This window comes from Harpia harpyja, chromosome 10 (genome assembly GCF_026419915.1).
Source record: "Harpia harpyja isolate bHarHar1 chromosome 10, bHarHar1 primary haplotype, whole genome shotgun sequence".
Classification (NCBI taxonomy): Eukaryota; Metazoa; Chordata; class Aves; order Accipitriformes; family Accipitridae; genus Harpia; species Harpia harpyja.
Genome location: NC_068949.1, coordinates 21,814,863 through 21,841,666, shown reverse-complemented (window position 1 = coordinate 21,841,666; position 26,804 = coordinate 21,814,863). Strand labels below are relative to the sequence as shown.

Below are 26,804 nucleotides of genomic sequence, written 5' to 3'. Positions count from 1 at the left end.
TTAATTGCTAGCCGAGACATGCATATTCAATTTTGATGTGGGTCTGAAGCATGCTTTTAAGCTGACTGTTCTACTTGCTGTGTTTTTGGTGACCTTGCAGACCCGGAGCTCATGAGCAGGTTTCCTTGCGCAGGGAACTGAAGCAAAGAAGCGCTCCGGCACTGCTCTCCTGCCGCTCAGGGATGTCCAATCTGCAGGGTTAGTCCGAAGCAAAACCCCCTGAGATGCCCTTGGTGTGGGGGTCAGGTCCTCGGTGCCAAATGCTCTGCTTTGTGCTCTCGCTCCCGTAGCCTGGCCCACATAGCAGATGTAGATCCCGTAGCCTGGCCCACATAACAGATGTAGCTATCGCCAAAGAACATTATAAAAGGTGCCGAGTTGTCTGTCCTGAAAGCAGAAATCTGCCTTGTAGACAGCATTGGGAAAGGCAAGGAATGTTTTTCTTTGTTGCTGTGCTGTTCTTGAGTAGCCAGCTCACATGGTGGGGAATATTCATGCCTCTGCATTCCCGAGTTTGGTACAAGGAATGCAAACAACTGCCATCCCAGAGCTGGCTTTGTGCTGCGAATGTTTGTCCGCTGGGAACTGAAAGCCAGATGTGCTTCACATAGTTTCCAGGCAGCATTGATCCATCAGATGACAGTAGCTATTGAGTGCTCTTCTGGTGGCCCAGAGACACAAAGATGAAAGCCTGATGCCTGTCAGCACCTCCCTTGCCATTCCTGTGTCCCTTCAGTTTTCACTTGAGTCCTCTCACAAAAGCAAATGCCACAGAACATGATGTTGCAATGTTAATGACCTTTATTTTTGAGAAAGAAAATCCCAAGTTTTATAATGTTGAACTGTCAGACAAATTTGGGATACATTGAACTTTGTTGTCAGATGCTTTCCTGCACCCGCTCCCACTGCCCATGCAGCTGTTTGGAGTCTCAGCTGGGAACCCACCTTCCTCTTCAGAAGCATTTTCCACAGCATCTCCTGGGTGAATTTTACTAGGGAAGATGAACAATATTTGAATGCCCTCTCAAACAAAGGTATTTTTATGGAAGAAAAAAAGTTAATAATCTGATGAACAGTCAAAGGGAAAACACTATAGAGAGACCTGCAATAATTTCTTGAAGAGAGGCTTATGTTGTGTCCGCGCTGCTCTGCCTTTGAACAGCCTTTTACCCCCAACTCAGGGGCTCCACCAATTGTAAAAGCAAGAACTAACCAGTGCCAGATTCGAGTCTCAAAATACAAACCATTTTAGACACGGGGAGCAAAGGGGTGGGGGGGCTGGTTCATAAGAAAACTTCTAAGCGTTATTGTAGCATAAATAATATGGCATCTTTCACCTCAAATAGCCTAACACTTCATAAAGTGATATGAGCTTCACTAGTTGCTGAAACACAGCTATTTCTGAAATGGAACCTGATATCTTTTTTTTTTTTTTTTTTTTTTTTACCAGCAAAGAGCAATGTTTTAAGGTGGAGAGTGGAGGATGCAGTACACAACCAATCGTAAGTATAATCTAGGAAGGCTTTGCAAAATGGAAAGATCAAGTAAAATCTACTTTTAGCAATAACATGCATTCTGGTGGATCATAAACTTGTATCCTTAGTTTACAAATACAATTAATTTAAAAGAGATACAGGAAACTCAAATAACATTTTGTCCTCTCTCCTTCAGTAATACTCTCTCAGAGCTCTTTGGTAGCAGATGCTCCGGTTCCTCTCCTCTCTTCGTTTAGTTTAATGTCCAAGTCCCGGAGCTGGCTGAGGAACCCTGAATTTGGGCAGATGTCTCTGTGAGCACTCACTGTTTTCAGAGCATCCACGAGTGTCATGTTTTCATGGATCATTAAAAAGGCAAGCACTAAAGATGCAGAGCGGCTCACCCCCATGGCACAATGAACAAAGACCTTACCTGCAGAAAAAAAGAGGCACAGCAAGGTGAGTGGGCTTTAGCATTTCTAAAGTGAGAAAGAAGCAGGGAGGACAAAAACTACTAGAAATGAGTTGGGAAAACAATGGTGACAATTAGTGGGTACTCAAGTTTTCAGGGGCTGTTAGCATAAGATCATGCCATACAACTGAGGCAAGGTAGTATTTCATACTGACCTCATGCATCTAACCTAGGCCTCAGATTAAAATAGTTGAAATTTTCTGTGGAATGAGAAGCTTTCTGTGACTAAACTTGTTAGTATAGTTTTCTGTGGAAAAAAAACCGGTTTTGGCAGAAGATTTTGGCCCAACCCTGACTGTGATCACTGACAAGTCCCATGAACTCTGTTGGATAGTCTGCCTGTAAAAATGGACTCATAATTTACTGTATCTCAGCAGCCCAGTGTGAGCTATAACTGGGGATTTAATAAAGCACTCCAGTGAAAGCAGCAGATCTCACAGCCAGTCAGAGTCGGAGCAAACTCTGGAACAAATGGAAATTATGATAACTAGGCCATAATCCAAACTCTGCTGACAAAAATTCAGCAGGCTGCGGGTCAGGCTCGTAGTTTTTGACTTAGTTCATTAACTTCTGCTGCTTCTCTAGCTTAATAGACAGTATGAATAAAGCTCCAATTCTGTGAAGCACTTAAGCATGTGAAGCATTTAAGCCAGCACTGAAGTGCCGCTGCTCCCAGCCGAGTGCATTGGGAGCGGGAGCAGGGCTGGGATACGCGGGGCAGGATCGCTGGGCTGGAGCCCGTGCTGGGGTGCGAGGTGCATGTGGATGCACGCGGATGCTGCCACGTCCCCCGGGATGGACCCATGGGGGAGCACGCGCAGTGCTGTAACCTCTGCCCTTCCCTCTCGCTCTGCTCCTGGAGTTGGCCCTTTGTCCCACCACGCTGGGCTCGGGGTAGCCAGCCCTCCCCAGCCTCCAGGCACCTGGTCACTGCCACCATCCTGGCAGCGCGTGGCATAGGTGCCCTTCTCCCATCCTCCACGCGGCGGTTCTGCGTGTGCCTTCTCGAACCGTGTGCTGAATCTGAGCTTTGCTGGCTGCCTGTTACTGCAATTTGGCTCCTGTTGAAACTTCCTCCCAAAGCTTCTCTTTGCCTCCCGCTTACCTCCTGAAGTGTTTAAGGCTTTGCCTATGAAATTGGCAGCATTGTAGAAGAAGATACTTAAATCAAAGGAAGGATCATCAAATGCTTCTACTCCATAGTACTCTATTTGCAGATCTTCATAATATTTGGCTCCTGTGTTGATGCTATATGGCCCATCTGCTGCATTAAGGATGTGAGTAATGTTGAGGCTTCGAAGAGTAGTTTTGCTCCTAGCAGCCCACCTGTTGAAAGACATGAAGGGCTCATTGGCAACACTCCTAACGTTCTGCTAAAATAGCATGGTTTAAAGTTAGTGCCTGCTCCCACTAGGGAAGGATGCAGGAACTGCAGCTTGCTTACAGATTAGCAAATTTGGAGAAGCCCATAGTGCTTTGCACATGAAAAATGTGATATGGTGTTGCAGAGAGCAGCAAGAGCACAGACTTGCCGGTGGGATACTGTTAGTTAAGCAAATGCCTCCCAGCAGTTAATCCCTGGAAACATGGCTTACTGTATAAAGTGGTCAAGATTTTCCTTTAAATAGTTGTTTAGCAAGTTCTAGAGCTAATTTCTCATTCATAGTGTGCCTGGGTCGCAAGGGTGAGAACCCACACAGATGCAGCAGCACCCCTCGTTCCTGGTTTGGACATAAAGCAGCTGCATCATGCTCACCAGCCAGGTTCTCCCCCCTTCCTACTATAAGCTGGGACTGAAGCTATTCCACAAAACTGTGATCCTTAACTGATGTATTCAGGAGTAGGAGTAGGAGTTAGGAAAAACGAGCTGATGATCTATGTAATCTGCAGTAATCCAAATAGAAGGAAATGGCAATAAATAGAAGTGGTCACAAGAATAAGGTATGTGCATGAAAATTCCTGTTTGATATTTTCAGTTTTACCATCTTTGGAAGAAAGTTTGGATTTGGACTGGTAAAATCCCTATTGTATAATTCATTTGGGTCCTCCTCCATCTGGCTCTTGATCCTGCTACTCCTGTTTGAGTGAGGCCACTGGCAGCATGTCTTCACAGCTGCAGGTGTTCTCCCCTCTGTCAGTATCCTCGAGTGCCTTCTGCAGTGCCAAGAAACTGAAAGCAGAGCCCTATTTGAGGGCTACTGTGCTCTTGTCTGTCACCTTAGAGCACAGTTTCCAGGGCAGATGATGCATCTCAAAGTTGACACCAATTTGTGATGGGTTCTTTAAGGACTTTAGTCTAGAATACAAATAATTCTTACCCTGCCAAATCCGCTGTGGTTCACAGAATATAGAAAACCCAACTCAGACACACTATGAATACACCATTTTGTATGCCATGTTTTTCATGACATCCAAACTCCTTATGTTACCAGTTTTGGAAGCCTGTGTTGCAAAAACATTCCTGCAGACCCAAAAGCTGGTCCCCAGTGTACAACACCCCTTCCTCCTCCTCCCAGGGACCGATAACAGCTTAATGATAGGACATTATGTTCTTACGCATCTCCCAGGTAAATATTTGGCCAGACTTGGTCCACATGATTGTCAGACCCTCCTCTGAACCAAAAGAGCCGCTGGAGGTCTGATAGTGCTGGTGTTTCATAGGAAGCTCTGCTCCCTGCACTGCTAGTCAGAGATGAAGAGTCTCTGGTGTGAGGCATCTTGCTCCTCTCTTGCACGCACTCGGGCTATATCAGAGACAGCTTTTCTGAAATGAATTAAGAGGAAATTTTCATACAGAAATAATATTCCCTAGAAACTAGTCCTGTTCATTACCCTCCAAATAGCATTACATTATTATAACTAGTGTGTGCAGCAGGGCCTGCAGGTATTGCTAAAAGCATCCAGAGAGCAGGACTGACTCTGTGGTAGGACTCTACAGGCATGTAATTCATCCCCTGAGAAAGCAGCAGCATAAGATGATATGATTTAATTTCTTGTCAAGTAACGCTGTTGAAGAAGAACATCCTGTGCCACCCGAATGCAGCACTGGCTGAACCTCATAGGTGCAGGTATGATTACTGTTACTATAGCGCTGATGACTGTATGCAGGAAAGCTCCAGTACTTTATGTCGGAAAGTTACCAAAGTGTTTGTGCGCACTTGGTTCCAGTTAGTTAAAATGGGAAGTTTTTGAAAGAATGAATCATTGGACTGACTTATATTTACAAAGCTTCTAGGGCCAAGGTGGAAATCTTAGGATGTGTATGTAAGACATATATTCATATAGTATATGTGTATACATATATAAAATGTATGTACGTACAATTTTCTTTCATTTATAGGGCAGTATTTAAAACATGTATACACATACATAGGCATACATGTATACTTATGAATGGATTTTCACATGCATATGAGCACAAGTCTTATGGGGAGCAGCTGAGGGAACTGGGGCTGTTTAGTCTAGAAAAGAGGAGGCTGAGGGGAGACCTTATCGCTCTCTACAACTACCTGAAAGGGGGTTGTAGTGAGGTGGGTGCTGGTCTCTTCTGTCAGGTGGCTGGAGATAGGACAAGAGGAAATGGCCTCAAGTTGAGGCAAGGGAGATTTAGGTTAGATATTAGGAAAAATTTTTTTACTGAGAGGGTTGTCAAACATTGGAATAGGCTGCCCAGGGAAGTGGTTGAGTCACCATCCCTGGAGGTATTCAAAAAGCGAGTGGACGGGGTACTTCAGGACATGGTTTAGTGGGCATGGTTGATGGTTGGACTCGATGATCTTGAAGGTCTTTTCCAACCTAAATGATTCTATGATTCTATATGTACGTATCTACATATATGTCTGTATGTATAGAAATAGAAATTGAGAGAATTTGAACTAGTTTTTTCCATCTCTCAGGCAAATACCCCTGAACACTCAGCTACACTGGTATACTTGCGTCTGTCTGTCTCAATCTCTCCTCTGGGAGCTGTTCTACTTTGTATAAATAATGTGATAGCTATTTGCCTCCAGAGAGAGGTTGTTTCTCTTGTCTGAGAGGTAGGGTACTTACCCGGGATGTGAGAAAACAAGGCATCTGTATTTTGGGAAATAATTACAGAGCTGAAAGTTCTGGCTTTGTTGCCCTGTTGAGAATCCCATTTAGGACTGTTTTGCTCCCTCACAGATCATGCAGTGGAATACAGGCATCCCTTTTGCAATGTTGTTTGCTGGTTTAGACCCAGGAAGCTCAGGCCAGCTGGTCCAGCCTGAAGCAGAGGTCAGTTGAGAGCAAGAGTTCAAAGATATCCAAGTAGTCCCCTCTCTGAGACTTTAGGAGCATTCCTCCCGCCAGGATCTCATTATCTGAATTGCTGTTCTCGCCCCCAGAGAACATTGATGCGCTTTGTTTTGTTGCTTGTTGCTATTAAAGCCATAATCAATGTGGGACCCACACTAGAACTCTTCCCAAAGTGGGGTGGCCAGTGTTTATTCTGATGTGGCATCAACTTTCACTCTAATGCCTGAATGCCTAAATCTAGAGTTTGGGTTTATTTTCTCAGCAATTCTAGAAAACGAGTGCAGATGGGACCTTTGGAAGTCATCTCATCTGTCCCCTGCCCCACAGCAACAGCAGCCAGATGGATGTAGCTTCTAAAGCAACAACAACAACTTTGTTCAAACATCCAGGTATGTTATTTTTAACAGCGTAGGCTGATTTGGGGAATTAAGCAGAAAGCAAGGGAGAATATCTCATTGCTTATGGAAAAAGAAGTAGAGATGATGCAAGGCATATTACCGAACACACCACATACCTTTCTGTGACCTCAGCCTAAATTTGCTTCCCCTGTCCCCTTCTCCCCCCTCCTCCCCGCAAATGTTAAGAGCAGTTACAGCTTTTTGTATGTTCCAATAAAAAGGAAGTCTTCCTAGGGTAACTACTTAATAAGAAAAATATGAAAAACACATCAAAAATGATGGGAGAGATGGAAAAAAAGCTGACTGGTTTTACTTTTATTGACGAAGGAAAAGAACTGCAGGGAAGTAGAGAGGAATATAGAGATAAAAGCCTACGAATTTTTCAGGGCAGATAACACCAAGAGCTTTGGTAAACGAGTATGTTGTGCAATCCCAGCACAGATTAGCACAAAGAATAGCACAGAAAAAGATATTGTGCATTGCCCTGCAAGTTTTACTGCCTTGCGAAAGTCATGCACTGTGCTCAGGAGCTGCTGCCAGCATTGTCATGATGACCTGTTTGTACTTTCACCGACACAGAACGTTAAGCTGAAGCAGTAAAAGGAAATCAAGAAAAAGATAATACAGCTTCTACATCAGGAGATTCATAAGACCACAGGCTCATTTTCAAGGAGTGTGGCTGACTCTCAATTGCTGCAGATGTTTAAAGGCTGAAGTTGTGGAGGTAAGCAGATGGAAACTAAACTTCCAGTTCTCCTAGCTCCCACTACTTTAAACTTCTGTTGTAGCCCGTCAGCTAGTTACAGTAATGGAGATGATTAGCAGAGAGAGGGAAAGAGATGATTAGCAGAGAGAATTACATTGTGAGGCCTCTTGTTCAGGACCTGACTTTGAGGAGGTTCTCCAAGAATTGAGTCGTTTTGGTGCCGGTGAAACTTAGCAGGCGACTCCAGCCTTTGCAGCCAGGGAGGTGCTTTGCAACAGAAATCCCTTTCATACAGCAGTCCTCTTTCCAAAAAGTGCGTCAACATCATTTGCTTCTCATGACTAATGCCAGACAAGTGAGCTCCTCATGTCAACACGAAGCATAGCTCCTCCCAAGCACACTGCTCCGTCCTGCGCTGTGCTGGCCTTGAAACTGAATTGCTCTGCAGGGCCTTCAGGGTAAGCTTGGAAATAGCTATACCAGATGATTGGACTAATGAGGAAAGTAATATGAATTTTTTAATTGAAGGCCAGGGACTTTGCTGAGGGTTTCCGCCCCACCCCTTCTACTTTAAGATACTGCAAAGCTAGCAAAAGTGCTGCCACTGATTACATTTCTCTAAGCTTCTCCCTCTGGGTGGCTCCCAGAAGCTGCTGCAGTTGGAAACAGCCAGTGACTGCAGGAGGGCAGGACTGTAACTGGGAAAAAAAAGTTTCTGTCTTAGAAGGTCACTAACGTTTTCTGCAGAGATCTAGACCACGCAAGTTGGATAGGATTACTTTTCTTTTAAACCGTAGCCTGGAAGTACCTAAAGACCATCTCATTAGATTCTTTCTTTCTGTCTTTCCCCCCCCCCCCCCCCCCCCCGTTTAAAACCAAAACAACAGCAACAACAAAAAAGCCTTCTACCTATAGCGACATTTGAGACTGGATAGAGGTTTTAAGGGCAATCCAGATGTATTAACCTCCTTGCTTCCCGGGAAGAATACAAGGTAGCACAAGCTTTAAAACTGTTTTGTCCTTACCCATCAGTTCCCAAACAGCCAGAGTGCTGGGCTGCACCCCAAATGGCCAGGGCATGCTTGGCTCCACGTCTGAGCCATGGAGCCCGAGTCACGGAGGCTCGGGCAGGCACCAGAGCCACCCTGGCGGCATGGGCTGCAGGTGGCTGTGGGGGTCGGCATCGCCGAGCTGCAGGGAGCACCCAGGAAGGGCTGCGGATGACTCCGCACGCTGTGTGCACGCGGCCGGGTGCAGGTCCCAAGGGACTCGGTCATTCCAGGAGCTCGGCTACAACAACCTAGCTGAGCTTTGTACCTCTTTGATATTATCCAGCTACTTGAGTGCTACAGTCTGCAAGGCTTTTTTCCTTTTTCTTTTTGTCACTGGAAACAATTGCTGTTTTCTACTGAAGGTTTTTCTGGCAAAGAAAAGAAAAAAACGCACAACCCCCACAGACTTGAATTGACTGAAGTGTTTAACAGATTTGTGTTGCATTTGCAGATTCCAGGCAGAGAAAACTCAGCAAAGTTCTGGAAAAAATGCAAACACTCCAATATTGTAGATTTGAAATAGTTCATTTTCTTACTTCCAAAAAAATCACCATTTCCATTTTTCTTTTCAAAGTTACTTTTGTTTTGGAATTTTACTTTAGCATTGCATAAAATCTTTTAAAATATTAAAACAAGATAAAGTGGCTTGTTCCTGGTTGAGAAAAACATGTTTTGTTTAACTAAAAAAGAACACAAACTAACTGAGCAGCCACATATTTGCCTAGCCCTAATTTTCACTGCTGTAACAGGGGGAAAGCCTCTTGCCATTTTGCCATGATAGTTTACCTTGTCTCCTAAAGGCCAAACTGAGCTGTAGAGAGATTAAACGACTGTCTGAAGCCCCGAGAGGAGTCTGTGGCAGGGCATTAGTTGGGCCCCAAGTCATCTTTCCTCTATCCCTTTTGCTAGCACCTTCCTAGCTGGCAGAGGTCTGCTTGTGGTTATGATGATAGCCCGGATGAGGACAGGTGTCTTTCAATAACAAGGTCTTACGTGAGATTATTGATAGCCTTGGGCACAGCAGGGCACTGGTTTTGGCTGAACCTGTGGTTACTACAATAACACGAACACTAGCTAACAATAACATGATACAGAAAACTCCTGCAGCCAAATATCCTAAATTCCCTGAATCAAAACCTGACAAACTAAATGGTTCAAAATACCAAAGCATGAGATCAGAATATAATTCACGTGGGGGAAAAAAAAAAAAAAAAAAAGCAGCCTCTCGATGCATTTGAAATTGCTGTCTACTCGTTTTTTGTTCTCTTTTCTCTCAGCAAGCATCTCTGCACTCATCTTTTACACTCCTCTTTTCTCTCAGGTAGTGCTTAATACTATGGCTCTTTGTCCTCCTGATGGAAAAATCCAGATGGAAAGAAGTGTGGTTCACAGGGAAATGATCGTGTAAGTGGAATTAATCTTTCAGATACTGTAACGTGAAATCTGATCTTCCTTTTTGCTAAGAAGACCCAACCTGTGTCTCTACATTTTGGTCAGAATCCGATGCTAAGAGAACCCAGGAGTCTCTTGAGGTAGAGCTGAAAGCCTTGTGCGCAGAAACAGGCACATTTAAAAGCAATAGCAAAGTTAAAACAGCCAGATGGGAACCTAGCAGGCAACCGAGAGGGGAACTCTCTGTTTTGCTTGCAAGCCTACAGGGGCTTGTTTGCAGGAATTAGAATCTCTCACCAGCAGTTCACTGCAACTCTAATACCAAGTGGTATTGAAAATGAGAAGCAGGTTATGGCTGATGGTTTAAATGAGGCACCTATGGGAATTTAGAAATGAGATCCTGGACTCGTCTCGGTGTAGACCGTGCACATGGCAGAGCAATATTGCTTTCTTGGCTGACTGCATCATATATTATGGCCTTTTATTTTGCCCACACTCAAACAGCGGGGAACAGTAGAAGTTCATTGCTCCTGCTCGCTGTTTAAACCCCGATCTGCCTCACCAGAGGCAGTGCCCCTGAATAATGGAAAGCAGAATCGGTCCCTCGGCTTCAGCGGGGGTACGTGTTCAATGCAGCACTGTATTAATGCCATTACCATTATTCCGGAGTGAAGAGAAAAGCAGAATGTACAATTAAAGCTCTGTTTGGTTCAGTTTTTAAGAGAATTTACTGCCCGGGAAAGATGCCAGATCGAGGTCTCTGGAAAACACAGCCCTCTCTTTAACCGCAGCGGCGGGAAGGAGTGGGAGCAGCCCTGCAAGCCTCCTCCACGGCTACCCCCTCAGCTCAGCTCAGCTCGCAGATGCCCCTCGCCCTACGCTGGCAGCCCTGTTTTACTGGGTGGGAGAAAATCTGCGTCTTCACACCTCTTCACTGCTCGATCTCCCTCCTGACACCTCTGTTCATGTCCGGCCTTGTACGTTTATGATGGGGCCCTCCGACTCCTCCAAACTGAGCTGGAAGGTACCAACCTCTCCTTGCGAGAAGCAAAAGGCTCCTTCTGCTGTGAACCCTCCCGTCCCCGCGCAGGGCTGCCCGTGGGGCTGGAGGGGCTGCTGCAGGGCAGAGACAGCCTGCCGCTGCCCCACGGGACCTGTGTGTGCCTGGGGACGGCGGGGACGCGTGAGGCTGTTTCAGGAGTGGGAGCAGTCAGAGGGCAGGGCAGGTGAGGGTAACCAGCCTCGGCCAGGGGTTCGGATAGCCGGGAGAGCCCTCGGTGGCGAGGCAGGTCCCAGGCGAAGCGGGAAGTCAAGGGGGTGCGTGGCCGGGTGCGTGGCCAGGCATGGGCAGAGCTGCGAGGTAGCGCAGGTGGAGGTGAAGCCCGAGTGTCTCGGCTCAGATGGGCTCCTGAGTGAGGTGGGGAGCCCCAGCAAGGCCTCCCACCGCTCGCTCTCACGCAGCTCCTTCCAGCAGCCCCATCCCAGGTCACACAGCCACCGTTGTCCTTGGACAAGGCAAGCCCCCAGGAGGGGCAGAGCTTGCCAAGCCAGGCTCATGGCCCTGCCAGCAGGATTCAGGCTCGTACGGGGAGCTTCACCTGTGCCCTGCTGGTTTTTGGGGAGCGGATGTTATTGCTAGCTCATGGAAGTGCTCCTGGAGAGCGTTTCCTTTCCTTTGCAATGTAACGGATCTGCACATATTTTCCTAAGACCCTATCTTTCCAAGAGGGGAGAACCTCCAGCCCCCCAGCCCCATCCTGCCTCCCCCACCCCTCCCATTTAAGAGCCACACAGCCTACGGAGAGGCACCGGCCCACGCGCGGGGCTAACGCCGCAAGAAAGGGTGCTTGGAAAATGGGGGCGGCGGGTGGAAAAATGGGGAGTCCTGCTTGCAGTGACAGGCCATGGCTGTGGCAGGACGACAGCTTTTACATGTTCAGCTTTCAGATTCAAAGGAGATAAAAAAAAGAACTATTACCTTAGCAGCTGGCATCTCTGAGCTATTCAATGCACCATCCCCAGCAAGACAGCGCTGCCCTCCACAGGCTCCTACCATCATTTCCGACTCGACTGTGGGTATCTGTGAAGCCTAGGGTGATGCTTTCCCCTTTACTTCTCTTCTGGGGCACTCCTGTCCAGGGTACCACAGCTAGGAATTAAAACCCCCCAAAACTACCATTTTTCTTGACACATCTCAACTACACTCATGCTTCTCCCTGAATTAAAATAGCTGTAGTTTTAAGTCCTGCTGCCAGCAGCCATAACTGTGCTCTATGCTATAATCAGGAGAGCACACAATCACTGTGCAGCTAACTGCTTCTAATAGTAGAAACTTCACTCTAATCTTATATAACATCAGTAATGGAGCAGAGAGGCTGTGTCTTGTGAGGAGCTTAGACAGAAAGCTTCCTTGGGCAGCCCGTGCCCTGAGGGCAGAGGAGCTCCAGCGAAAGCAAAAAAACCAGAGTGACCTTGATATTGATAACAGTTCAGTGAGTGCTGTCACAGCCAGCGCTGTGCCGAGATTTCATCGGTCTCACAGGCTGTAAGTTATGGGCAGTTCTGATAAAAATTATGTCGAAGAGACCAGACTCTGGGTGGGGGGAATGCCTTGCAAGTTTCAGGAAAGACAAACAAGGATGTTAGTATATTGCTATTAAAAGGGGCTCCAAAGCACTTGCCCTTCTGCAGCAGTATGGATTTGTGTGACTGTGGATTAAAGGGGGTTTTTTTTTCTTCTCCTTGGTTTACTCCTCAAATGATTTTTGTCTGACGGCTGCTGTCAATACAAAATTGACAATGCTGTCAAGCTTGCAAGACTTCAGAATATTTGAAGGCACAAGTAAAGGGGTTTTGATATTCCTCAGTCGTTTGGCAGGGGTATCTTTGAGCTGTCTGTCTCTCCCTGCACATTTAATGTAAGCAGTGAAGTGCTCTCCTTACCTTGCCTTGCTTGAAAGGGTACATACGAAAAAGGCACCTTTTTTCTAAGGTTGGCAAAGCTGTACAAACTCTCTGCAGTGGAATCAAGAGCAAAAAGACTTCAAAACTCTACAGTGGAAGATCTATTTTGGCACTTAAGTTTTTTCAGGCACATCATAGAGCTTTCAAGGGATACTCTCAGCTTTGTTGGGGCAGAGTGGAATGTTTGTTCTTTAGATTTTTTTTTTTTAATTGCTGACTTTAAAACCATGATTTGTTTTTTGATTAAGTCATCTTTTAAGTAGGGTGATTGTATCGTAAGTAGGGTCACAAAGGGATTGACCTGATGAGGTACATGAGAACAACTAAGAGGAGACATTAAGACCTAGAGCTGGGGCTTACTTTCTCTTGCAAACTTTTGATTGTGTCTGATGAATATTTGCTCCCAATTTCTTATCTTGAACTTGAAGAAAGAAAACTGGGGATGGTTTTCATGCTGCTCCTCCCTGGTATTGGGGTAAACCAGAGTGAAGCAGGGAGCTGCCTAGTCAGGGGGTGTGGGTAAAGTAGTGTGTGCAGACACCTCCCTCGGCTGTGATGGATGAGGGGCCAAGGGCAGGGGGGACACGCTTGCTGCTCTACAGAATGTCCAGTCCCAGGGTCACTGGGAGAGCTTGTTCTGCCATTTGCTGGCTGGTGGGAAGGAGTTCCCATGCCAGGCCCTGCAGCGCTGTCTCTGCGAGGAGCCGGCAGTGTGGTGCTGCCCCACTCCCCAGATACCATGTTGATGCCACCTGAGTCTTGCAGTTGGTCAGGCAGGGCAGGAGCAAGGGTTGTTACATGCCAGCAAGTTTTTGGAGGGTCTTTTCACCTTTATCTTGTCAGGTTTTATGCTGCTGTTTTTCTGATGCTGTTTCCCGCCGAGGCTTGGTAGTCTGTAGATCGATGCCAAAGCCGGTAAGGTGATGGAGGGAGGAAGAGCCTCCAGCAAAGCAGCAGCCTCATGGCTCCCAAGAGGGACAGTCAAGCACAGGTAGCAGGGAGGGGTGCAGCTTTGCTGGAGGTTGTGCCTGCTGCAGGCGGTTTGTAATAGACAGTTTGGGAACAGGCTGCAAATGTAACAGTCCATTTTCCCAAAGCAAACCTCAGCACCTCCAGCACAGCCCTGGGAAGGCTGTCCTCTGCTTCAGAAAGTTGCTGTGAGGAGGAATACATTAATACTGCGAGCTTCTCAGGTACAATGGTAATGGGAGCCACCCGTGAGCTATAAATAGCATTTACATCCTTGGCATCCCAAGCAGTCGTTTTTGCTGGTGCTAGTGAAAATGAACAAAGCTTTGAACAGTTTTTATTTATGTTCTCTTTGCAGGCTGGAATCTTGTGAGTAGTTTTTCTTACTGGCTCTGAATTTTGAGTTTATTTTAAGGGAAAATATTGGCATTTTCTCCTTTTGGATTTTTTTCTTTTTAATTATCATATATAATTTTCATATTTTTAACATAACTATGTGGGAAAACCTATTGTGACAGGAGAGTGGGGATCACAAGTAGTCATTTACAAAGAACCTCTGTGTGATTGCAGGAAAAGGGAAAAACAACCCCAGGAACCAAAATTTACTCTTCTGTAAATCTCATATACGTTTTTAACAAAATACTGAAAATGTTTTGTTTTAGAATTAAGCCAATAATGCAAGGTGTTTTGGCATGATTTGTGGTGTTTACATTGAGAGATCAGAAAGAAATAGTTGTTGTAGTAGAAGGAAAAGCTTTACATGCCTATCAGTCATGATCTTCCTGTAGTTTCACAGGAAACAAAGACGTCTTTTGTCAAGGAGCTATGAAGACCTGAGAGTGAAACTAGCAAAAAGGACTCCCTTCAAAATATTTAGGTACACTTGATGAAGTCCTGTTGTAAAATTATAAAGCCTCACATGTTATGTAACCCTCCTTCGCTGTTACAGACGTTGAAGAAACACAAGGTCTACAAAACAGACATTTTGCTCTGGGATAACCACTGAACCACTGCTACTAGATCAACTGGTAGAGCTGGAAGAATTAGGCCAGCTTTTAAATATGCAAGAAGGGCTATATTTTTTTCCAGTTATGCCAACTGATCTGATTATACGCTGCCTTTACTGACAACCCTTGCCTTAGACCAGCAGAGCAATACTGCCGTTACTGAAACGCTGTGATTTTTCATATTGCCAGAAGATGGCAGAAGAAAGCAATCTTGCGTGATTTAAAAATACACGGTAATACTCATGACTGGCGTTTAAAGGGAGCTGTTACTGATATACAAGAAACTGCACTGGCTGGATGGAAGGAAAATGTGAAATGTACTCAATGAATTAAATTGGTATTGACCTGGGCATATACATCAAATGATCTACACTGTATCCTTTCCCATGCAGGCTTTCTGTGTAAGAAAGGCCTGTAACAGCGCTCATTTTTCCTGTGCACAGTGCAGTTTGGCCTGGTTTTGCTCCACCGGCAAAATCTGTTGTACAAACCAGTCCAGGACATGATGCAATCACCCAAAGTAAAAAGCAGGGCGATTCTTTTAGTCTTTTATTCTCTCTCTTTCCAAATACGTTTCTCTTCCCTTTCCCGGTTCCTCCAGGCATAGTAGGAAAAGAGCCAAGGTAGCGCAAGCATTACTGCAAACATCCCCTCCTCTGGCTTTCAGGAAGAGAGGGAGGCGCGAGGGGCAGATGCCGGGTGGGAGAACACGCCTGAGTGCTGACAACCTGTTGCATTGAGTTGCTGGACTGGGCAGCGGGCTAGCGGTGGTGGTCACCTCCGACAGCGTCTCTCCTGCCTGTTCTCCAGCGGAAAAGTGACCCTTCAGCCGCATGGGTCCCACAAGAGGGGACATTTCCACTGCCAGGTCTGAGCCTCTCTCAGGAGCTGGCGGGGCTTCGAAAGGGGGCTTGGGTAGAGGAGTCCACGCTGTTCGTGCTCCCTCCCCAGCTGCTTTCACTTCAACTACTTTTCTGGAAGGAAATAAACCCTCTGCAAGAATGGCAATTGGTTTGGAAAGTGCAATCAGACTGGCTGGAGGCTTTGGGTTGACCAAAGGCGTTACTCCTCCTCCCCATCCAGAGCAACGCTTCCCTTGCCTGCTTCTAAAAGCTAAAAGCAAGCTGAAGAAAACTTGCAAAGGTTATTGGGCGTCGGTGAAAATTAACGGGCGGCGATGAACCGGTCGGAGTTACTGCCGAACGGCAGCGCTGCGCAGGCCCTGGGGGTGGCGATGGCGGTGGGGTCCGGGTCCGGGTCCCGGTGCCGGTGCCGGTGGCGGCGCTGCCCGCCAGGTGTCTCCGCGGCACCGCGCCGGCTGCCGCCGCCGCCGCTGGGAAGCGCGAGGCGGAGCCCGCTGCCGCCCGCTTTTTAGCGGGCGTCGGAACGGGGCACCGGGCGAGGTGATCGGTGGGCTTTGCCGTTCGTCCGACGAGGGGACGAAGCCTCACGGGCACGGCAGCCGTGCTGGAAAGCCCGCGGCCGCGGGCCCGGCCCAGAGCCTTCCTCCCGCGGTGTCTTTCTCGCCTGCCCTTCACCCGTCCTTTGCTTTTTTTCCCCACAGCCCGAGCTAACCTCCCTGGAGCTGAGGGAGGCAAGGTGCTTGTCGGGGGCGGGGGGCGATCAGGGAGTTTTGTAGGAGAACCAGCCCTTCCGTCCAGTCTGCAGTAGTTAAAAGCATCGTGAGGTTCAGGAAGCAGCCTGTCTATTGAAGGCCAAAAGCTGGAAGATATCGCAGGGGAAGGATCGCTCTAAAGTTGTCCTGTTTCTTGCGCTGTCTTCCCCTACACTCTGCTCTGGGCTAATGGAGAATGATTGACCTAGCCAGACCTTCAGGTCTAACCTGCCTTGGCACCTTTTCCACCCGTCTTATGAATGAGGTGTCCACGATATCCCTTACTAAATATCAAATGGTATAACATGGGCACCAAACATCCAGCATCTGCCTCCCAGGCTGGGAATACGTTTGTCACTATGAATCGAGATTCATTTCACGGTGACAGGAAGGAGGAGGATGACGAGGGATCAAGAGCGGAGAAGCAAAAGAAAAATGTTTAAAGCAACTTCCAGCTGTTGTGACAATGAGGAAAAACAACTGATGATACGGATGCCCATCACTTGGGCAGGAACACACTTGCCCCATGAGATGATGCTAATGCAGACCCCAGTGCCCTCACACCTTTCCCCTCAGGATTCTGATCCTACTTGGCTTTTTAAGGTACTGTTTCTTATATCACTTCCTTTGGTAAAATGACTTTTTCCCAGCTTGGTTCTGCGGTTAGCAGCGCAATCAGCCTCATCTTGTGAGGAAAGTGAGCGATGGAAGTTCTGCGGCTGCTGGCAACACCACAAGAGCACTGCCAGTATCCAGGAGCTTTCTTTTGCCCTTTGGCTGCCCACCTCTGAATTACAGGGTCCCACCTGCTATTCAGAAGTAGATTAAGCCTTCCTGAAAATGAATGGGTTTAACAGAGCACAAAATTACTTTCTGCCTCGTCCAGGACATCCTACAACCTGGGTCCTTTTGCCAGGCTTCCAGCAACTGATCTTCAAAGCAGCTCCAGGGTATGCTTAATCCTGCTCTGGACAGGAGGTGAGCAAGCACATACCCTTTACACGTTGAGGTTTTAGTAGGTATGCGTGTATGGGGGAAACAACACTCTATAGACATCTGTTCCCCTTCCACGCTTGAAAGGAAAACCCTCCCCTCTCAGTACTGAAGCATTAACTTCAAATGTCAATTTGCTATCTTTTTTTAGTGAAGACAATAGTGAGAAACAGTTCAGCACAGGTAGTTTATCCCCAAAACAAAGGCAAATTCAGGGCTGTCCAGGAATTCGAAAGCACTGGGTAGAAGGGATTTTCTATTTCTATTCTACTGGGTGAGGTGTATATACCTGAGTTTTCTATTTCTGCTCTATTGAGCAAGGTGTATATACCTGAGAGGGAACAAGCACACACGCAGCTCAGCTCAGAAGGGAGGAAGCTCCTGCGCAGGTGACATAATTGCGGTTGTGGTGCTGGATCAGGCCTTGAGAGGGCTACACTGAACTCTGCTCTTCTCCTGCTGCTTACTCTTGACCTTTGCCACAAGTAAGGGCTGAGATTGGGTAGGTTGGTCCTAACCCAAAAGATCAAATCTGGTCTGAAATGCAGGAGCCCCGAGCTAGGTCAGCTCAGTTGGGCCCTTTTCTCTATTTCTGGGACTGTCAGACACAGGAAGGTAGTTACTGACTTTGCTGACTATCGGAACAGAAAAACATGCTGTAGAGCTGAGGTGCTTTCTTATCCGGACTTACTAAATGCCTGTCCCACTTTCTTCATCTGTGGTGACAGCAGACTGTGCTAGGGTCTGCTGATCACGCCTGTCCCGTTTTCTGCCTTCCTAGGGTCATAAACAATTGTGATTACCAAATAACTCCACCTTGTCCCTCTCTCAGCTTAAGCATCCTGTTGATGAATCACAAACTGAGTGACAACAGGCAAGACTGCTATGGTTAAAAATTTAAACTCCCTCTGCTAGCAGAGGTGCTGGCATGGTGGCGAAGCTCTCTTCGCACACACGCAGCCTGCCTTCTGGCCAGTTACATCTCCTCCATGCAGGGTGCTGCATCTTGACTTTACAGCTCCTCTACGCAGCTGCACATGCTTTCACAGTGGGATCTATTAGCACCAACCAGCCCCCCTTGCAGAGATCTGAAAGCATGCCACCTTTTGGCACAGGAATGCAGCCAGCTACCCCCAGAGGAAATAAAGACAAAATCCTGGCCAAAGAGGGAACCATGAGAACAGAGCTAAGGTTGTGACTTTCTAAATGTTTCTCTTCAGTCTGTATTTGATGTCTGGATAATAAGGTGACCAGTCCCTTACAGAAACCTGAGGCAGGTTAAACAAGACAGAGGGAAACAGTGGTTTTCCTGAGCTGCAGGACAGCGGATGTGCAGGGCCTCACCATTCCCCACTCACAACCTCTGTGGCTAAGGATTTCACGCAGTGTCTCTTCCTAAGCCCTTCAGATCTGAGCTTTAAGTAAGGTTGATACAGCTGCGCTTCTTTTTTATTTCTAAAAAGAATGGCTTTTCCTTTGTACTGTTTGCATTTTGTCATGCTGCTTTGGTGCGCTCACCATTTTCCTGAGTTTGGTTAAGAAGCTGTCTGTGAAACTAAGAATGGAAAAAAAAGAAAATTATCAAAGACTTTTTTTATATATATATGTATATGTGGGGGAGAGATTTTTCCAAGGCAGAAAGGGGAGTCTATCAGGTTATGCACCTAAGTACTATTTATGCCCTTGAAAATCTTTCCCTTACAGTGCTTAATTGGTCTGTGCAAATCCATTGCCAGAAGAGGCAATTGACCATTTTTATAGAAGGATCAGTAACACAAACACTCCAGGCTATTGTTCTAGAAATTAAAAAAAATTTAGGAATTATGGAAAGAATATGTTTCAGGGCATCAGCCAGCCTCTTCTGAAACTATGCAAATTCACTTGGTGAAAACAACAGCAGACACAATGAAATGAGTTGTATATGAAGAACTGAGATCTCAAATGTGATATTATGCAGAAGGTAAAGAGTCTGTACTAGATAAGTAACAGCTCAATGTGTTATCAAGGGTGCACTTTGATTTTGATGAATGTTAAAAGAACCTTTAGCCTTGAAAATAAAGAGGATAATTTCTCTCTAGGCAACGGCTGCTCATGAAAGTCATAAAATAAGAGCACTGGAGCCCTAATTTTATAGTGCTTTTTAAATGATTTTCAAATGGTCCAGCTGCTTCGTGCCACAATAACACAAGGCAGAGATATTTACGCCGGCGATAACAAGCATGCATCAGCCTGCCCGAGCTGCTCTCCGCAGGCAGCCCGTGTTAGGCGAAAAACACATGGAAAGCTGATACTTGCCAATGTGGATTGATCACAATTACACCGTGGCTAGAGCGATCCTGGGAAGCTGCTTTTTCCACCAGACAACTTGATTGTTTTTCTTGTCTGTGTCTCGCCTGCAAAGCATGGGATGTACACAGCCGGCGATGCTGGTTCTATTTTGACACTTGAGAGCCTGCCAGCTCTGTGTGCCTCTTAGGCCATACCGTCCTTGGCAGACTTCTCTTTTCAGAAATAGGAGGGCAAATTCAGCCCTGGGTTGCACCACTGCTTTTTGGTGGGAGTCTCCCCAAGGATTAATTTGGCCCCAATGTTGGTGTTCCAATGTTGCAGCACTGTGTTATCTTGTATGGAAATGCATGCAGGAGGCAAATGAGCTCTGGGCAAAGGCTACGTAGTTCTGCTGAGATGCTGGAATTGCCACCAGCAACTTTCCCCAGCTATTTTACCTCTGCATGTCTAGGACTTTGGTCTAAAACTACAATTTGTTTTCCAGGACCTGCTCTAAGAGGAGAACTACCCCAGGGTGGTGTAGCTTAGCTCACCATTTCAGGTAGTCATTTCAAAAGTCTGATTAGTATTTCACCTTTGCAGTCCCCTTTCCTTTGTGAGACATTGACAGAAGACAGGGTACTGGGAGAAACCTGTCTTCTGAGCAAGCAGAGTAGGGTTGAAAGACTAGTTCCTTTATGAAATATTCCTGTAAAATTAAAGCACTTGGCTCTTTTTCTGTGTTCACTAGTGCTAGAGACACAGCAATGTTAGTGCAAAAAGAGCCTCTGAGAATCTATTGTCACAAGGGTGGGAAAATTCCATCCGCCATCTGGGTGACTTCTTGTACATGTTGGACTACAATGTTTTTCACGCTTTCGTTTGCTGATCCCAATGCAGCAAAACAGGTTAGCATCTTTTTATGCCCAGGGATATCCTTAAGAGCTTTAACTTTAAACAGGGTCTGGAGCTGAGTTTTATGAGTTTTAATGAGCAGAATGGACAACAAACTGGGAATGTATCCTAGAGGAGTATCTAGCGCATTTGTTGCCTCCATTTAACCCAATGATTGAGGAGTGACTGGAGCATATGAAATTCAGGCACCTACCCCCTAAACAGAGAGGAAAGATAGGTTTTATGCCAAAGCTTTAGGTAATGTTCCTTTCATCTTTATCTTATGTTCAGATTGTCTGTCTGACATTTCTCCCTGTCACTTTGATCTTTTTTTATTTCATAAGCGCTTAGAGTTTACATAGGTGTATACTGTATCTCAGTTCAATATGTAAATCCTGCAGCTTGATGAAATTGCTCACTACTGGATAACTCTTTGGATAGCATTGCCTAGAGGAAAGTGACAGAGGATCATAAGGTAAGCCAGCACAAGAGAAGCAGATCTGCTTTTTCTAAGAACACAGTGAACAAAGATTTTCCCTTCAAAACAGAAATGAATACAAGTAGCGCTGTTCCAAGCTGCACGGAATAGTGCCATGGTCACAGATTGCGTAAGTTCGTACTTCTGCCTCACTTGCATCTCATCTCATATCTGAGAGATCCAATTTACAGCAGCTGAGATAAAGTAGCCTCCAGGGTATTACATTCATCCCTTTCATAAATCAAGAACCACTTTTTGTTACTAGAGATCTGAGTCCAGAAAGAGAGGAAAACACATGGCTTTAGGCTTTGTAAATGGCCAATTGGCATGTCTCTACAACAGCTCTTTGCAGCTTTTGGCTGTTTCTCAAACCAGAAAGTAACAATTTTTGTGTTGTGTATTCTGATGAATCAATACAGAAAAACTTAAAAAATCCAACTGAGAACTCAGAACCTTCTCCCCACTCACTAAAATACAGCATCATTCCCTTTTATAATTGCTTTTTTTTTTTTATCTCCTGCTACAGAAGATAGACTCTAATGATTACCAGTAGACCACATGTGATCCTTGCCACTGATTTGGACATCATTTTGTTGGTTAATCCTAATCTTTCAGGATCCTGCTGTCCTCCCACCTGCCAATGGAGACAATGTGTGTAAGTGGATAATTAGGCTTACCCAAGTGGTTGAGTGAGGTTTAGTTAATGCTGCTAAAGTAATTTGTGATCGCTTAATTGAAGTGCTGCGGAAGAGCAGTGGTTTACCACCAAGAGATGGACTCACCATTTGGCCTTGTGAATGCACTCAGAGGCGGTACAGAAATGTGTGCCGAGGTGAAAGTCGAGCAAGTCCTCTGCAGGTATTCCATAATAATGCATTTCTTGGCCATGGAAAGTTTGGTCTCCTTTGCTTCCCCATGCAAAATGTGCTGCATTCAGTGCATGGGTGACACCAAGCCTCTTCAGATCTTCCTTGTTATGGGCTACGGAGCTGTGGAGAACCGTGTACGAAAGCTCACTACAAAAAGCAACTCAAGGTACTTTGTTGCCTTGTAAAGTATTCCTGCTTGTAGAGTCCAGTGCCCATCACGCTTTGAGACAAGTTCTGTAAGAAAGAGTAAGGTAGTAAAAGAAAGGTAAAAGGTAGTGATTTCTGAATATACGCAAAATATATGTGGAAATGCAGAATTCCAAGTTATTTCACTTCTGCAGTTTCCTGCCTATAACTTCCTGTAAATTTAATAAGTGTTACAGGCTCCAGTTGACTACAAAGGAATTGGGAATCACTGGCCCAAACACCTTACAAAAAAATAACTTCATGAGGTAGCTCAGGTCCTCCTATAATTGGACTTGAAATATGTATGTTGAAAGAGCACACTCAGGTTTTAGCATAGCCTGTAAACATTTTGCCTCCACCTGTAATTGTACGATGTTTCTTTGCTGGAGTGGTATTAGCCTTGCTATCTGGCTAAACTCCCGTTGATAAACCTGCCTGCTTAAGATCAGCATGAAGTTTGATTTCTGCAAGATATTTTACATCTTGTGCCCTCAGCTGCTTATTATGTAGCACTTTAAAAAATATTTTACCTTTCAACCCAAAGGGTCTTGGCCTTGGCCTTGCGTATCAGCAATGGCTGATAGCCAGACAAATATTCAATAATCAGTTTGTTGACCACTTCAAAGTCCTCCAGGATGAAAGACATCATGTAAAGTCAGCTATCCCTACTTTATTTTACGAGAGATATATAACTTGTTTAAAGAGGCTGACCATCAAATTTCTGATAAAGTCATAAGGAGAAATATTTCTTATAAAATACAGCATTAATTCTAGATTGATCTTTAATTTCCAAGTAGCTCCTCAGAAACTGCACATAACTGGTTCCACAGAAACAAACAGTGACAATTTATGGTACTGCTTCAGGTTATTTTAGCTCTGGCATAAGTCCTGATGCTGGCATGGGTTTGCTCAGTAACAGAAACATCCTCTGTTTATTGACTTCACTGAGTATTGGGTTGGGCCCTAAATGCAAATACTCCCTCTATTCCCCATTTCCACCTCAGGAAGATCCCATGAAACCTTATTCTCAGACATTGTTCATACTTGTCTTATTGATGTTGGCAGAATAAAGAAAATTCTATCTGCGCTTGATAAACTTCCAGTTTCACTGATTGCAGTCTGTAACGCTTTGTATTTAAGCTCAATATTAGTGATCAGCTGTTGCATTAGCAAACAAACCTGTTTACATTTTTATTCCCATTAGCCGAATGTTCTCAAAGTTCATCTTTTCCTTACTACATGTACACACTGTTGTTATCTATAATTTTTTTTTCCATAATTCTTTTTTTTTTCTCAAGAGACAGAATGTGATTCAAAATAAACATTCAAGAATAATTTGGAGCATATATACCCAGAGGCATTAAAAGCAGGTCTTAAAACAGCACTTAGAAGAATTGTGTTAAGACAATGCGTTAAGAATGATGGTGTTAAGACAATACAATTCCAGTGATTTTTATAGCGTCTTAAATCTTTGCTTTTACTACCTGTTGGGCTCAATTCTGCAAATCCTTATTTCCCCAAATGGTTCTAATAAAGTAAAAAAGTTAATTTCCAAGTATAGTTATGAGGTTTAACTGGAGGAGCAAAGGTTAGTTTCCCACTCCCGTCATCAAGGCAGAAGTTTAGTGAAGTACTGCATGTTGTGCTGGCTTCTGCCTTTCCCCACCCAGGGCCAGACGCACACAACCATGTTTCTGGGTGCCCACCACTGGCTACCAGTGGGCAGCCACCCGCTGTGCGTAGGGCTCATCTGCAGGGTGTCACACTCCTGATTGGAAACACAGTGAGATTAGGAAGCAGGCTGCAATTTGTAATCTGCGTTTGCAAAACCTGGTTTTATTTCCCCAAAGTCATCTAGCTTATATTTAGGCTTTGTTTTTTCATAGCTAATAGAATGCCCACTTTTAGCTGTAATCAATGGGTAATTAGCCAAAGGTTCGTTAGTTCCTCCTGCTTCTCTCATTTAGGAATTATTGTAATTGTACTTTCCAGATATTTCAACAAGTTTGGAACCTGCTGGTGGTGGAAAGAACTTGTTTTAGCATAACATCAGGCACTAGGCATGTTGAGTGCAGATGACTCTGTGCTTTCTCCGTGCTCCAGAGTGAAACAACCATCCACGCAAGTTGGAGAAATAAACAGTGAAGTCTGCTGTCATTCAGAATATCCATATTTTTTTGTCAGAAATCTCAGCTGCGAATCAGGTTGTCATACAAACAGCAAATATTAGAATACTTTTTTTAATGTGAAAATTTTCCTTCCAGTTAAAAAGAAACTGAAAAAGGTAAAAAACAATCATAGTTCAATTTTAAGGCTACTCAGGATCATGAGTCTGTCTTGTGCTTTATATGGTAGATGTTTGCAGCATTTAGAAAATCTATTTGCTGAATAATTATGAAATAATGCAAAGCAATAAAGAGATCCTTATTATCTTTTTAATTAATTTTATTCTGTTCTGTAGGTTCTTTCTCTAATGGAGAGTCCTTTTGCTGTCTTCTGTGCTAATCTTAAGTCTATTTTAAGGCAATGAAGTTTAACAACGCTAACTAAATAAAGCAGTTGGACAGCATATGTTAACAAGTACTGTATTCCCCAGCCCTTCAGAACAGCTCAGCCTCAAATAACACTTACATATCGCCTATGTAGAGATTAGGCCACCCTTCACCCACGTGATTGAATTCCACCTTGCAGCTGTCCAAAATATCTGGCAGTTCCTGGGCAGAGGGAGTGCCAGGCTCAGAGCATTCCAGGGCTGACAGGGCCTGACCGACTGTCTTCAGGCGCTGACCCCTTTGGTGGCCACAGGCAGATTTAGGCAAGGGAGAGCCGGCGGGAAGCTGCTGCTGCAGAATCCACAGGGGAGGTTTTTTGCTGAAGCGTGCTCTTTGCTGCTGCTTGATGTTCCCAAGCAGGTGGCTGTCTCTAAATATGGCACACGCCTTGACGCCTCCCCGGATTAGCTCAGCGCTACATCCCTGATAGAACGGGGAACAGCCACAAAAATGAAAATTCTGCGTTAAGCGAATCTTATGCAAAGAAAACGCTACTCCCCTCCCCACGTAAGCTATACTGCCGCGCCTGCCAGCATAGAGCTTTCCCTCTGAAAGAAATGTCGGTCAACGCAACTGAGACGCAGTCCCAAATGCCTCATGTGACCCAGTTCTAATAATAAGCTACCAGGAAAGAGGGGACAGCTCATTTAGGGGTGAGTTCAAAATAAAGACCCTGAGAGCAGCTGTCCTGGGCCTTACCAAAAGGCCAATGAGCCCACTATCCTGCGCCTGACTGTGGCTGTAAGTGGATGGCTACAGAAAATCAGAACACGAAAGCGTGAATTACACTGCTTTCTAACACTCTCCCAGCTTCCAGATCTGGATGGAGTTTCTAAGTTTTTGGTAACCCTGAATGGGTATCTGTCCCATAAACTTTTCCCGTTACCCCTTGAATGTTTAGAGGCTTTTACCCTCTGCAGCGTCCTGTGGCAAGGTGTTGCACAGCTCACCTAACACCCCTCCTCTTGTTTCAGACCTGGCTTCTACTGACTTCATCTGATGCCCTCAGTTCTTGTACTGGAAAACAAAATTGAGGGACCTTTCCACTGGAATCTTACATGGCTCCCTTAAGGTGATACTGTGGTTTTGTGATTACTTCAAGCAGATTTAAGTCTGCCACAGCTGTGGCTGGGACAGTCCCTTTCATGGTGCTCTGCTCACAGACACACACTCGCAGCCTTCACTGAGCTGGCACTAAACCTCATGACCCACTGGGTAAGGTGGGTCAGGAATTGGATCTAGATGACAATTGCTCTCAAAAGAAGAAAAAAATTGGTTTTCAGATTCTCTTCAGGGGAGGTCTAACTCTTCTTTCTAGCATAGTCCTTTCCCATGGGAGGAGCTCATTCCTGAACCATATGCTCTCTGCTGTGGGGCTTTGTCAGAGGCGTTCTTCAGCTGAACACTAAAAAAATGTTGAAAAGGCATAAAGGAATTAAGAACAGATTGAGGAAAGACCCCGTGATAGGGCAAGCCTGGGGCTGGAAGGCCTTCGCACCTGTTTGTTTCAGAGGAGGTGGAAGGTAATCGGCTCCTGGTCAGGCTGGGTGTCCAGGACTGACAGTTCCTGCGGTCTCCTGGGAGGGTACGCAGGCACCTCTGCATGAGCCAAGGTGTTCTGGCCAGCTCAGCAGGTACACGGCTTACCTTTAGGTACTTCAGTATCTTTTAAAATGGGACCCTCCCTCAGGAGTTAACATGCAGTGCCTTTAGTCTCCCGGGTTGTGTAGACCCTGTTGACAGATGTGCATTTTCTGAACAAAGTGCCATGGGTGAGGCAGTATTTTTCTTTTGCTTTGGTTCCTTGGTCCAACTTGCCAAACCAATACTTGAAATGCAAGTTTTCCCACTGATAATGGAAAACATTGAAGTACGTCATGACCTGAACTATAGCAGTGTAAGTGACAGGTGAGAAGGTCTGTTTTCCTCCTAGAACATCACAGCAGACAGTGTTTTCTGTTTTAAGAAGTTACAGGACTAATTCTACTGCTTTTGCTTATGCAAAAGAATCTTTTTCCCTGAGCAGACCTGGAGCCAAAGTTAAACTGTATATAAGGAAGGGAGCAATACAGACAGGCAGGAAATACAAGCAACACTAACTCTACCGATTAAAAACACTTCTGTGATTTGCCAGTGCCCTTGAAAAGAATTTCTGACTAATTCGTTCCCTCCACTGGGGTAAGTAAGTAAGTAAGTCTTGCTGTACAAGATCACTACCGTGTCGTTGGTGGCATGG

The 26,804-nt window shown here is 45.5% G+C and overlaps 1 protein-coding gene and 2 long non-coding RNA genes across 4 annotated transcripts; 2 read left to right on the top strand and 1 right to left on the bottom strand.

The window, feature by feature from the left end:
* The first annotated feature begins 101 nt into the window (after positions 1-101).
* Positions 102-1,834, top strand: LOC128147352 (uncharacterized). The gene is made up of 3 exons (XR_008237007.1): positions 102-202; positions 1,458-1,502; positions 1,733-1,834. It is a non-coding gene; the product is annotated as an uncharacterized LOC128147352 (long non-coding RNA).
* On the bottom strand, positions 779-25,374 carry LOC128147349 (dual specificity protein phosphatase 13-like). 2 transcript variants are annotated; one of them, XM_052799823.1, is made up of 4 exons: positions 24,648-25,374; positions 21,744-22,064; positions 3,053-3,273; positions 779-1,908 (listed from the first exon to the last, which is right to left on the bottom strand). In XM_052799823.1, exons 2-4 carry the CDS (start codon positions 21,836-21,838, stop codon positions 1,682-1,684), a joined length of 543 nt encoding a protein of 180 aa, XP_052655783.1. In that variant the 5' UTR covers positions 21,839-22,064; positions 24,648-25,374; the 3' UTR covers positions 779-1,681. The 2 variants fall into 2 exon arrangements, with proteins under 2 accessions (XP_052655783.1, XP_052655782.1); XM_052799822.1 differs by lacking the exon at positions 24,648-25,374 and adding an exon at positions 4,504-4,711 and having other exon boundaries at positions 21,744-21,829.
* On the top strand, positions 6,492-9,932 carry LOC128147351 (uncharacterized). The gene is made up of 3 exons (XR_008237006.1): positions 6,492-6,614; positions 7,203-7,347; positions 9,703-9,932. It is a non-coding gene; the product is annotated as an uncharacterized LOC128147351 (long non-coding RNA).
* Positions 25,375-26,804: the final 1,430 nt, after the last annotated feature.

Excerpts from the sequence above, each read along its gene's own strand:
- LOC128147349 (XM_052799822.1), bottom strand. The coding sequence starts at position 4,664 with ATGCCTCACACCAGAGACTCTTCATCTCTGACTAGCAGTGCAGGGAGC. Across the intron at positions 3,274-4,503 it reads AATATTTACCTGGGAGATGC|GTGGGCTGCTAGGAGCAAAA; the intron begins GTAAGAACATAA and ends GTCTTTCAACAG. Across the intron at positions 1,909-3,052 it reads AGCCTTAAACACTTCAGGAG|GTAAGGTCTTTGTTCATTGT; the intron begins GTAAGCGGGAGG and ends TTTTTTCTGCAG.